The sequence below is a fragment of the Ranitomeya imitator genome, chromosome 5, assembly GCF_032444005.1.
Source record: "Ranitomeya imitator isolate aRanImi1 chromosome 5, aRanImi1.pri, whole genome shotgun sequence".
Classification (NCBI taxonomy): Eukaryota; Metazoa; Chordata; class Amphibia; order Anura; family Dendrobatidae; genus Ranitomeya; species Ranitomeya imitator.
The window spans coordinates 434555518-434569223 of NC_091286.1; the positions used below are offsets into that span (position 1 = coordinate 434555518).

Genomic DNA, 13706 nt, shown 5'->3' on the forward strand with positions numbered 1-13706 from the left:
CACATGAAAAAAATCACAGCATGTACTAGTCTCATCCATATTTCAGATGAAACTCTTCTATTCAAGTATATGGGTGCATAAAAAAATAGGATCCCATGTGGATAAGTCATATTGCATCTGTTTTCTACGGGTACATTGCAATTGTTAGTATAGAAAACTGTATTTGGTCTTGTAAATTTTATTCACTGATGGTGGATGAAAATGAATGTCGAATAGAAACTACGGATCACAATACAGATAAAAAATCTTACATTTTTCTGTATGAAAATTTGATGATGTTTTTATATGGCCAACTGAACTTAGCCTAATTTTGGTAAATTTTGTGCACTAGAATTAACAGGAGATGACGAATGTCCAAGCAATAGCGATTACAAGGAATGTATGACTGCATGTCCAGCAACCTGCCTGGATCCACAGGCTCCAGAGAAATGCACCTCTCCATGTGTGGAAGGGTGTGAATGTAAAGACGGGTACATTCTCAGTGGAGGAGTTTGCGTTTCTAAATCACAATGTGGATGCTTGTACAATGACCAGTATTATAATGTAAGTATCCAACGGAATATTTAATATTTTTTGCTCTTATTGTACTTCTCTGCTGCTGAATTTTTGCTGAAAATGTTGTTGAGTTTTGTAAGCAGTTGCTGATATTTTTTTTATAGAGCGGTGATGAATTCATTGAAGGAAACTGTGAGAGGAGATGTCAATGTCAGGATAACAACATGGTCTCCTGTTTACCTATGTCTTGTCCCGAAGATGAAATCTGTAAAGTTCAAAATGGATTATTGGGCTGCTACCAACCAAGCAGTGCAACTTGCCACATTTATGGTGACCCTCACTACTCCACATTTGATGGCACACTTCACCATTTCCAAGGATCTTGTAACTACACTGTATCAGAGACCTGTGCCAATACATCTCACAGCTTTATTGTCACCACTCGCAATGAACACAGAGGCAACCCAAGCTGGACAGCCATAAATTCGGTTTCTCTGACTGTGGACGGTGTGCACATCTGGATTGAGAAGAGCAATATTGTGCATGTAAGTTAAATTATTTCATTACAAGTCTACCCAGATTTTACTGTAATACCATAGAATTCTGCTAATACAGTATAATATAGTTACCCTATACCAGATATCTTGACGTTTGTGAGAAAAAAGTGTTGGAATGTTTTTGGATATTAAGTGGCTGTGTCATAAAAGGAGACAGCATTCTGTTATTGTATTGGACAATATCCATTTGCATTTTTTCATTTTTTTTACGAAACAAATTGTTAGGGGTCGAGTTTCCGCTTCTGCACAGGGGGAATCTCGAGCCACCTCCGCTGCGGTCTCCCATTCTTGTCCAGCCGCAGTGGAGTCTGCTCAGCAAAGACGTCGGTCCCAGCGTCTTGCTCATTCTCACTCTGTTCTGAGAGTTCCTGCTGCTTCTCCAGTCTCTGCCATTAAAGTCAGTGCTGGTCAGCAGCGAGCGGACTTCTCTGGGACTAAGTCCTTGTCTGCACGTACTGAGCATGCCCAGGGTAAGATCTCCCGTTGGAGATCGACGGTCATGTGCTCAGGCTCTGCAGCACATTCCATTGGTCCTCTTGGCAGGTCTTGGAAGGGCAAAGGTGCTGTGGCCATGTCCTGTGCTGCAGCTATATAAACTGCGCATGACCGCACGGCCATGCGCTAGTATTGTCTTACAATTGCTAATGTGTGTATGTTGTGAGTGCAAGTCGTCCTTGGATACCCCTACCCTATTGAATGTCTGTTCGCGGAAGGTGTATGGTTGCTATCTAGCGCCCGACTTATCCTACAGCACTAATCACACATTACAGCGTCCAGTTGCTGTGACCGCCAGTACGGCGCCGTGCACTTCCTCTGTGCTTTCCTTACCCAAGCCTGGGTGGTTAGTGGCGTTCGTCAGTGCGGCACCGCATGCACTCTTGTGCCTTAATATTGTTGTTCAGTTTCCTTACACACCCAGTTGCGGTGTTGTGCCAGCAAGGGTCTAATCGGACTTCAATCCTAGTTGGGGTTGAGTTCGCTGACTACTTGCTCGCGCTTTAGGTGCGGTACCGCGGTCCTGTGACTCAACAGGATTGCTTCTTTCACGCTGGGTGAGGTTAACCCACGCGTGTATACTTTAGTGTACCGCCATATAGTCTGCAAATTGCTAGCAGCAGGTTTTCACCTGCACGGTGGACCCCGGACTGCGAACGCATCTATATCATCTGTCTTGGTGCGTTCCGCCAGTCCTAACAAAATACTAGCGCCAGGGTCTGGCTAGTAAAATGGCGGACGACCAGCGTTTACAGCGGTACATCCAGCAGCTGGAGGGAAGGTTGGCGGCTCTTGAGCGTACAACCTCAGCTGTGGATGTCACTGCTGTAGCTGTGCAGGCTGCAAGTGTAGCCGCAGCCAGTTTGTCCGCTGCCACCCCTGCTCCGACTTTATCCTGTCTCCCGCTTCCTGACAAGTTTGCTGGCGACAGTAAACATTGTCGCGGATTCGTGAGCCAGTGCTCTATACATCTTGAGCTCCTGGCGTCACGTTTTCCTACGGAGCGGGCGAGAGTGGGATTTATCCTATCTCTCTTGTCGGGCAGGGCGTTGGAGTGGGCAACGCCACTCTGGGAGCGAGATGATCGTGTGGTACAGAGTGCTCCTCTCTTCTTGGACACTCTGAAGCAGGTCTTTTTAGGGCCTCGGGTTACCCACGACACCGCACTCCAATTGTTGTCCATTACACAGGGTACGTCCGTGGTCAGCCAGTTTGCCATCCAGTTCCGGACTCTAGCTTCAGAGTTAGAGTGGCCAGACAAAGTTTTTATTCCGGTGTTCTGGAGGGGACTGGCAGACCATGTGAAGGACGCCTTGGCCACTAGGGAGATACCGGCCACACTGGAGGAACTTATTTCTGTGTCTACCCGCATCGACCTCCGTTTTCACGAGCGGAGCCTGGAGCGGACCCAGTGTAGGCAGAGGTTTCGGCTGACTCCAACTTTCGCCAGACCTCTGGAATCCCCTGTCTTGGCGTCAGATTCCCATGAGGCCATGGAGGTTTCTCGAGCGGGACCTAAATCTCTAGCCGCTCGAGTACCCGTGGTTTGTAATAACTGTCAACAACATGGACATTACGCCAATAAATGTCCGTGGCGGTCGGGAAACGATCGCGTCTAGTAACCATTGGGGGAGGTTCACTAGACACAGCAGCATTCTCCTCCAAACTGTCCTTTAAAGGGACAATCCTGTTAGGCTCCTCCACTCTAACAGTCGAGCTTTGTGTGGATTCAGGAGCAGAGGGAAACTTCATGTCCTCTGCTTTTGCTACACGTCATGCTATACCACTAGTCATGCTCGCCAAACCAATAACGGTTAGAGTTGTGAATGGGGCGACACTCCCACTGCAAATCACACACCAGACAGTTCCGTTCTCGCTGTCCATATCTCCTTCCCACCAGGAGATTATTTCCCTTCTTGTCCTTCCTGAGGGAATGGATGAGATTTTGCTGGGAATACCCTGGCTCCGTTTCCACTCCCCACATATTGAGTGGTCCTCAGGGAGAATATTGGGTTGGAGTAAGTCTTGTTTGGGCAGGTGTGTGAGTGAGTGTGTACAGGTCTCTACTACCGAGGTACCCGCAGATCTTTCATCACTTCCCAGGTATTATTGGTGTTATGCAGACGTGTTCTCTAAAAAGGCTGCTGAGACTCTACCGCCCCATCGCCCTTACGACTGTCCTATCGACCTCTTGCCGGGAGCCGAACCTCCTCGGGGAAGGGTATATCCCCTCTCTCTCCCTGAGACGGAGGCTATGTCTCAATACATTCAGGAGAATTTGGCAAGAGGGTTTATAAGGAAGTCAGTGTCTCCGGCAGGGGCGGGATTCTTCTTCGTGCAAAAGAAGAACAGGGAGTTACGTCCTTGCATCGATTACAGGGGTCTCAATGCTATCACTATTAAGAACAAATACCCGTTGCCCCTGATATCGGAGCTCTTTGACAGATTAAGGGGAGCTAAAATATTCACCAAATTAGATCTGCGGGGTGCCTACAATCTGATTCGCATCCGTGAGGGGGACGAGTGGAAAACGGCTTTCAATACCAGGGATGGGCACTATGAGTACCTGGTGATGCCTTTCGGGCTCTGTAATGCCCCAGCCGTTTTTCAGGACTTTGTCAACGATATCTTCCGGGATATGCTTTCTACCTCGGTCGTAGTCTATCTGGATGATATTCTCATCTTCTCTCCAGATATTGACTTCCACCGGAGAGATGTTGGCAGAGTCTTCGAACTCTTACGGGCGAATTCCTTATATGCAAAGTTGGAGAAGTGTGTGTTTGAACAGGAGTCCTTGCCTTTCCTGGGCTATATCATCTCGGCCCAGGGATTGGCTATGGATCCTGCCAAACTACAAGCAGTGATGGACTGGCAGGAACCCCATTCTCTTAAAGCGGTGCAGCACTTTATGGGGTTCATAAATTACTATCGCCAGTTCATTCCCCACTTCTCAACTTTGGTAGCTCCCTTGGTATCCCTCACCAAGAAGGGAGCGAATCCCAAATCGTGGTCCAAAGGGGTCTCCAAGGCCTTCACTTCTATAAAGTCCCATTTTGCTAGCGCTCCTATCTTACATCGTCCCGATGTGGGTAAGCCATTCCTTTTGGAAGTGGATGCCTCATCCGTTGGTGCTGGAGCAGTCCTCTATCAAAAGGATGCTCAGGGTCGGAAGCACCCTTGCTTCTTTTTCTCAAAGACCTTCACACCAGCGGAGAGAAATTACTCCATCGGGGATAGAGAGTTGCTGGCAATGTAGTTGGCCTTTTCGGAGTGGAGACATCTCTTGGAGGGTGCTCGGTTCCCATTCCAAGTTTTCACGGATCACAAGAATTTGGTCTATTTACAAACAGCCCAGCGGCTGAATTCTCGTCAGGCCAGATGGTCCTTGTTTTTCTCCCGGTTCCACTTTACCCTACATTATCTCGCCGGGAAGAAGAACATTCGTGCTCACGCTCTCTCTCGCTCCTTCGTGTCAGCTGAGGAGGAGGAGGACGAGCCTCGGCTCATTGTCCCTTCGGAGAGTCTGAGAACTGTAGCTCCGGTTTCGCTGGAGTCTGTGCCCCCGGGCAAGACTTTTGTTCCCATCAATTTGCGTCCGGAGGTTCTCTCTTGGGCTCATTCGTCCAGAGTGGGTGGACACTTTGGGGCAAAAAGGACATCTGAGTTACTGGCGAGAATGTACTGGTGGCCACATATGGTTCGTGACGTCGGAGACTACGTTCAGGCATGTGTCTCTTGTGCCAAGAATAAGTCTTCCCGACAACGGCCAGCTGGTTTGTTATACCCTCTGCCGGTGGCAGACAGGCCCTGGAAGATGGTCGGGATGGATTTTGTTGTGCGTCTGCCCAAGTCTCGTGGCTGTACCATTATTTGGGTAATCACCGACCATTTTTCTAAAATGGTGCATTTGGTGCCGCTTCCCCGGTTACCTTCTGCACGGGCCTTGGCAGCGTTGTTTGTCAAACACATCTTTCGTCTTCACGGTATGACAGACAAAATTGTCAGTGACCGAGGTCCCCAGTTTGCGTCTCGGTTCTGGAGAGAGCTTTGTCGTCTTCTCAGTATCGAGTTGAATCTCTCTTCGGCTTATCATCCCGAGACGAATGGGTTGGTAGAGAGAGCCAACCAGACCTTGGTCACATATCTGCGACATTTTGTTTCTGCTAAGCAGGATGACTGGGCATCTTTGCTACCGTGGGCGGAGTTTGCTCTTAACAATGCTGTCGCTGATTCCACTGGACAGACTCCATTCCTCCTTAACTATGGTCAGCATCCGCGGGTACCTGTGCCCATGCCCGTGTCTTCCGCCGATTCCAGGGTGGCAGACTGGGCTGTGGAGGCACGGGACATTTGGGATCGCACTCAGGATGCCATTCAGGCTTCCAAGGAGAGAATGAGGTCCTCCGCCGACGCACATCGGCGCCCCGCTCCAACCTTTGCTCCTGGCGACTTAGTGTGGCTCTCCGCCCGTAACATCAGGCTGCGAGTTGAGTCTACCAAGTTTGCACCTCGCTACTTAGGTCCTTTTAAGGTCCTCGAACAGGTTAATCCTGTGGTTTACCGTCTGGCCCTTCCTCCACGCCTAGGTATCACCGACACCTTTCATGTGTCCCTCCCTAAGCCCGTCTACATGTCCCGGTTTTCTGAGTCATCTACTGGGACATCGGGTTCGTCTACGGACGATTACGAGGTGAACGCTATCTTGGGGTACAAGGTGGTTCGTGGCAAAAAATTTTATTTGGTGGACTGGAGTGGTTACGGTCCTGAGGATAGATCCTGGGAGCCTGCTGAGCACATTCAGGCTCTGCAGCTCATTGCTGCCTTCGAACGTAGCGAGGCCCAAGGAGGGGGGGGCCCTAGGGAAGGGGGTGATGTTAGGGGTCGAGTTCCTGCTTCTGAACAGGGGGAATCTCAAGCCACCTCCGCTGCGGTCTCCCATTCTTGTCCAGCCGCAGTGGAGTCTGCTCAGCAAAGACGTTGGTCCCAGCGTCTTGCTCATTCTCACTCTGTTCTGAGAGTTACTGCTGCTTCTCCAGTCTCTGCCATTAAAGTCAGTGCTGGTCAGCAGCGAGCGGACTTCTCTGGGACTAAGTCCTTGTCTGCACGTACTGAGCATGTCCAGGGTAAGATCTCCATTGCTACATTGCTAATGTGTGTATGTTGTGAGTGCAAGTCGTCCTTGGATACCCCTACCCTATTGAATGTCTGTTCGCAGAAGGTGTATGGTTGCTATCTAGCGCCCGACTTATCCTACAGCACTAATCACACATTACAGCGTCCAGTTGCTGTGACCGCCAGTACGGCGCCGTGCACTTCCTATGTGCTTTCCTTACGCAAGCCTGGGTGGTTAGTGGCGTTCGTCAGTGTGGCACCGCATGCACTCTTGTGCCTTAATATTGTTGTTCAGTTTCCTTACACACCCAGTTGCGGTGTTGTGCCAGCAAGGGTCTAATCAGACTTCAATCCTAGTTGGGGTTGAGTTCGCTGACTACTTGCTCGCGCTTTAGGTGCGGTACCGCGGTCCTGTGACTCAACAGGATTGCTTCTTTCACGCTGGGTGAGGTTAACCCACGCGTGTATACTTTAGTGTACCGCCATATAGTCTGCAAATTGCTAGCAGCAGGTTTTCACCTGCACGGTGGACCCCGGACTGCGAACGCATCTATATCATCTGTCTTGGTGCATTCCGCCAGTCCTAACACAAATTTTTCATTAAATGCTAAATATTTGTTAGCTATTTGTAAAATGTTTTTCATTTTATAATTTTTGTAAAAATTAGTGTAATATTTCTAATTTTTTATAACTCTACATTATAATTGCCCTCTACCTTTGCTTTGCAGGTCAACAATGTTTTAGTTTCTCTCCCTGCTGACGTGTTTGGCATAAGCATCATAAGAAATGGCCAGTACGTAGTAGTTAACACCAATTTTGGACTCCAGATTAAATTCAATGGAGATCATGAATTATTTGTTATAGTGAGTGAGAAATACAAAGATACATTGTGTGGATTGTGTGGCACATACAATGATAACCGCTTTGATGACTTCACAACGCCTAATGGCATTATTGTAACTGATGTCAATGACTTTGGAAACAGCTGGCGAGTACCAGATGATGGATGGCCGTGAGTATTTTCTTATCTTATCTGTCCATTTGTTCGTTCACTTTTACATATAGTCATTTTTTTGCAATGTGAGATCTAACTTTGCTATATCTATATTTCTGTAGATGTGGCTCTACTCCTCCTCCTCCACCTATGTGCCTTCCCAACATAGAGCAAGAAGCTGAGGCTAAGTGTGAAATAATAAAGCTGCTCAATGGCCCCTTTGCACAGTGTCATGCTCTCATTCCACCATATCAATACTTTGAGAGTTGCGTGTATGACCAATGCGCGACAGGAGGGAATGATACTTATTTCTGCAGCTCACTAGAATTTTATGCTGCAGCATGTGAAGCAATAGGAGTCATTCTTGGCGATTGGAGACAGGAAACTAATTGTGGTAAGAAGTTAACTCCTTTTTATCATAATGTATTATTAAATATGTTATGTTGTATTTTATAAATGTTATTTTTGCTTTTAGGAGAAATAAAAAGCACAAGTCCACCCAAAACCACCACCACTGCAGCTACAACAACTACTACTATTACTCCTACAACTATTGGCTGTGACACAGTAGGAACCACAACTTCAACTACACCAGGTAAATGGTTTTACTGCATGATATTATATAAACATGATAAATGTTATAAAATGAAAGGCTAACAAAATGATAAGTAGGTGACTATTTGCAGAGTATAAGAGGAAAATCAAAGATAAGGAACTGAATGCTCATAACAGTAAACATGGTACATTGATGTTTGGGCTACATGCACTAGATAACTGCATATTTCAGATTAAGATCTAGGTAGAATCTAGTTTAGGAAGTGGAACATCAAGGCAATCCTTATATATCCTTGTGACTAAAGGTTTGAGAAATGTTAGACCATGTACCTGCTGAGTCATATTCACACTTGAGACAGCTAGGAGACAGAGACAGAGAGGCGGCGCTGGAAGAGACACAATAGACAATTGAGTATAGACGGGTCTGTGGTCATGTAATATTATCTGTGGTCATGTGTATTATTTTTGAATATTCTATTTTTACGTAGTAATTTTCAAATCCCAGATAGCCCCCTTTTTAATTGTTGTAAAGCATTCATTGAAATATGCAAAGCTTCGCTAATAAGCTGGAACTGATACTTGCAATAGGCTCCTTATGATTAAGTGAACTTAGTTAAAAATTAATATGCTTCCAAAATTTTTAAATCTGAAAAAAAAGTGAGCAGCACATTTTCTGTACAATATTTTCTACCGCTTTAGTTTATATGGATTACAAATAGAATTTGGTTACATGTGATTCTTAAAGATTGGTTGATGGATCTCCATGGCAAAAATTCAGTCTGTGGTTAGCACTGATTCTTCTATAACATGAGTGATCATTTTTCCACTTGTTTATACATTTTACCAACTCAATATCAATTGTTTCCCCTTCAACAAGTTAAACTACTTAAACTATTATTCCTACAAACCCAAGCACCACTTTCCAATCTAAATCTACACCTCCTACCACTGTCACGTCCACTGAAACGTCTACTATAGTTGCTTTATCCATCCTGACTTGTCGCACCCCATTACAATCCCCTCCAATATCTTCAACATCCACTACAGGCAAGAGAACAAACATCGCTGAGTAAAAATAACAATTTTTTCATGTAAATAATACAACTTAAAACTAAGTTAAACCAAATGTATTATTCAATAGTCATGACCTAATTAAAATTAGTAAATGGTACATTGTGTTTCAAACAACTTTTAGATCAATATTATTATGCTCTCATTTTTTAGATAAGACTACAATCACTCCAAAACCAATTGTTTCGACTACACAAGGTAAGAAGAAGAAATATGGAATCTGTGAAAGATCTCCATAACTATATTATTCTTGTGAAATTCGGTTTAATTCAATATGTTAATATATATATATATACATATATATATATATATATATATATATATATATATATATATATATATATATACTGTACCTATATCTATATAACCTAAAGGCCAAAACATGAGGATCCCAATTTAATATTGCATCTGTGTCTGTTTTTGTACTATTTGTGTGTTTTTTTATGCCTATTTTTTAAATTTATGACTAATTCTTCTTTTAATTTGGGTCTTTTTTGAAGTCCCTTTTTTTATGTAGAAGATAAGAGATAGCTGGCACTCCAAATAGTGTAACAAATCATTATTCAGGCAATTCAAACAGGTCAATGATGTTTCGGCCTTGTGACACGGGACTTCATCAGTTGCGTAAATAAACAAAACATCTAAAAGTCATATGCATATACACGTCACACATTAAAAGTAATTTGCAATCTTAATTACAATTATCACATAACTATCATTTCATATTCGTTAAAAAAGGAAAGAAATATAAAAGGGAAAAATAAGCACTTATGTACTTTATGAGAGATAAATTCATTCACAATGATCCAAATTTAATAAAGAAAATGTCTGAATTAGAGAAAATCATCTCTTTGAATCGTCTTAGTATTTCTTCTATACATGTGACAAAGATCTAAGTCATAGTAGGTGGTTATGGACATGCCCAAAAGAAGAACTGTATAAAAACATAACCATGACATGGTAATGGCAAAAAAAAATGAAGGGGAATTTTCAAGGTAGATGAAAGTAAATCTCATCGGATTGCAACAACAGCAACAAGAGCCATCGGGGTAAGGTATTTACAATAGTTAGTCAAATCACCTGGTGCTGGGCGCTCATCTACCCTGATTTATTTATATTCATGTTTCATTTCAGAAGTGCATGAAATGTCAATTATCTCCCTACAAGAGTATTCTTTTGAGCATGTCAATAACAAACTAATATGACTAAGGCTAGTTTCACATTTTTGGTCGGGAGGACTGCGGATGGTAGCGTACTTCTTCATTCTTGCTCCTTCAAGCCCCGCCTACACTGCGTCTACTGCTCCATGCATCCTGTGTTGTCCTGCGTACCTATCTTTAACATTGGGTATACAGAGACGTGCGTTGTATGCGGATGCGTCCTCATGCGGCGATTGGATGTGTGCGGCGACCGCACAGAAACACAAAATTTAAAAAGATAGGTACGCAGGGCAATGCAGGACACATGGAGCAGCAAGCGGAGCATAGGCGGGGCTTCAAGGAGGAAGAAGGGAAGAAGTGCACTGCCATCCGCAACCCTCCCGACTGCAAATATGAAACCAGCCTTAGATTTGTGTCATATGTATATAATTAATGCTAAGAGATGATTCTCTCTAATTCCGCAATTTTCTTTGTATCATGGTGAATATATATATCTCTCAGTAGGACATAATACTTGTTTTATCTTTTCTTTTTTTCCTTTTTCTTCTGTAATATGAAATGATACTGTTTTGCGATATTTGTAACTAGGTTTAGAAATTTACTTTTAATGTATGACATGCATATGAATTTTTCATGTTTTGTTTTTTTACACGTTTTCAGTCATATTTTGACCATATATTTTTTTCTGTACTATGTAGTGTCTGATGAAGGCCTGTGTCATAGGGCCAAAATGTCATTGACCTATATGGATTGCCTAAATAAAGACTTGTTATGCTACTTGGAGAGCCAAGTGTCTCTTATCTTCTTCATGTGCATGGAGTGGAACTCTTTTTGAGCACCCAATTCTTTTTCTTCAAGAGTGCTATATATTTACCTATTCACTTTTTTATGTGTGTGCTTTTTTTTTAGCTTTCCGATGTGGGTGGGATTTTTGGCATTTATCTTTTTTTAATTAATTCATTTGCGACTTTTAAAAAAGCCACAACATTTTATGTGAATGTGCACTAGTCTCTTGGCAGAGTTATTTTATATGAGCTAAAAAATTTTGCACAATTTTTAGGACAAAGTGTGTGACTTTTTCACTAATAGTTCCAAAAAATGTTAAAGACAGAAATAATGATATAAAATTTAGACCGCACACGCCATTTAATAAAATAAGTGTAAAAAATGGAATCCAATACCACAAGACAAAAAAGAAAAGTGACTTAAAACATGCAGGGCTAAAAAGTTTAATCACTTTTTTTAACCTTCTGTAATTTGTGTAAATTGCACACAGATATGACATACTGATATGTGTTTGTGTTCGTTCTTCCATATTTAGGGAAATGTGACATAGGCTGCTCTTTTGATTCTGGTTTCTGTAACTGGAAACAATCAAAGTCTGATAAAATTGACTGGATACGCTGGAGAGGTGCTACACCATCTGAACTCACTGGACCTTCCCTTGACCACACAACAGGAGGTATTGGTCTTCTTCTATAAAAGTTACAAATTATATTCAAAAATAGAACCATTCCATGCCCCAAAGTGATACTTGGATTGTTATTTCAGATGGATACTATCTCTACATTGATGGTGAGAAGTCAAAAGAGGGAGACATGGCAAGATTAGAGAGTCCTGCTTATTGTTACACTGGCTACCAGTGCCTCAGGTTCTGGTACCACATGTATGGAGCTGCAGATTACATGGAGCTGAATGTGGCTGTCTTAAGAGATGATGGTATAGAATACGTGACCTACCTAGAAGGAAATCATGGTGATATGTGGCTGTTAGAAGAGATCTACTTGCCTGACAGTGACATCATCCAGGTAATGTTGTGTTTGTTTCCTTATTATTCATACATAATTAGCAATTAAGAAATGAAACTAACTCATACAGTATACACTTACTGAATACATGCATCATACATGCAAATATACACTTACTATGTCACTTATATTTTCAAGATTTGTGATGAACCTTGGGAGACATCAGAGGAGAATTCTAACTACATTTTTTTAAAGATTATTTCTAATATAAGCCAAATTTTCCTTTCAATGGTTGAGTCTTAAAGGCTATGGTACATACAGTATGTACTTTACACCATAGCAGTATCGATCACTATTGCAGTTTAAGAAAACCACAGTAAGCTTAAATCAGCACCTTTCTCTGATATTGCAACCATGTATGTTTTACTTTAAAGTGTTGCAGCGTTTAAGAGAAAGCGTGTTTTAAATAACCATTGCAACTAGGGAATGATGCAACCAGGAGGACTCGTCCAGGAGGTAGGCCCCCACAGTTTCTCCCCACCCTGCATGCAGACAGGTCAATCCCTATATACAAAAATAAGGAAAGACTTGTTGGTCTAGGGAAGTGGGAAAGAGAGAACATGACTTTTGAACTAGTCACCCCAGTTGCATCAAAACAAAGAATGTTTTCTAGGAAACGCTGCAGAGTGAAAAATACATGGATGCAATAAAGGAGATGGTCTCAGATTCTGGCTTCCAATAGTTCAGCTGATAAGATCCCTTCAAGGTTATATTACAATGCATTATTTTCAACAGATTCAATCAAACAATGTAATAATGTTCATTAGTTTTTAATGTGCATTTTTCATTTAATTTTACTGAATAAATCTACGGGATTAACCGATTTCTAAACATTGAAGCTTCATTTCATGGCTTTAACAAATCACACTGACTCTTGTACAATTTATGATCATAAGACAGACCAATCAGTTTGTTGAGGAAGCTACTAAATGATTTATTCTAAAATGGCTAAAGCGCTAATGAATATTCATGAGCAGCAAATGTAATTAACATGCAGAGAGGACATTCAGGAGGATTACAGAATGTGCTGTATGAAGACAATAACCTTCTCATTGTGCACAAAATATAGAATATTTTGATCTATCATGATTTCACAAAAACATAGAGGAGAACATGTCAGATACTTTATTATACATTATGTTTACAGATTTTCATAGAAGGCAGGAGAGGAGAAGACTATCGTAGTGATGTGGCCATAGATGACATCTCTCTTACACCTGGGTATTGTGGTAAGTAACAAATTAATACTTTTTACAGTATACACCACATGCTATGTTTCTTATAGAGAAAATATGTACTATTTGCATTAGTCGAATCTATACTTTCAGCTTGTAGAGTAGTACATGATATATTTAATAAAACATACAGATGAAAATATTGCTCTCATCCATTCCAAGACCAGGTCATTTTCCGCAGTTAATGATCAACCACATTTTTTTAATGTATTTGCGTTTTAAGA

General features: G+C 42.5%; 1 protein-coding gene across 8 annotated transcripts in view; it reads left to right on the forward strand.

Moving 5' to 3' along the window:
* The window catches only part of LOC138638112 (IgGFc-binding protein-like), a 246804-nt gene that overhangs the window by 50258 nt on the left and 182840 nt on the right, over positions 1 to 13706 (forward strand). For 7 of the 8 annotated variants that reach the window (XM_069727126.1, XM_069727130.1, XM_069727129.1 and 4 more), the window contains exons 23-31: positions 332 to 543; positions 660 to 1040; positions 7388 to 7671; positions 7776 to 8047; positions 8129 to 8248; positions 9433 to 9477; positions 11761 to 11901; positions 11991 to 12247; positions 13395 to 13476. In XM_069727126.1, the coding sequence (XP_069583227.1) occupies positions 332 to 543; positions 660 to 1040; positions 7388 to 7671; positions 7776 to 8047; positions 8129 to 8248; positions 9433 to 9477; positions 11761 to 11901; positions 11991 to 12247; positions 13395 to 13476 (1794 nt within the window). The remainder of the gene's footprint in view (positions 1 to 331; positions 544 to 659; positions 1041 to 7387; positions 7672 to 7775; positions 8048 to 8128; positions 8249 to 9432; positions 9478 to 11760; positions 11902 to 11990; positions 12248 to 13394; positions 13477 to 13706) is intronic. The other variant, XM_069727127.1, reaches the window with a different exon arrangement.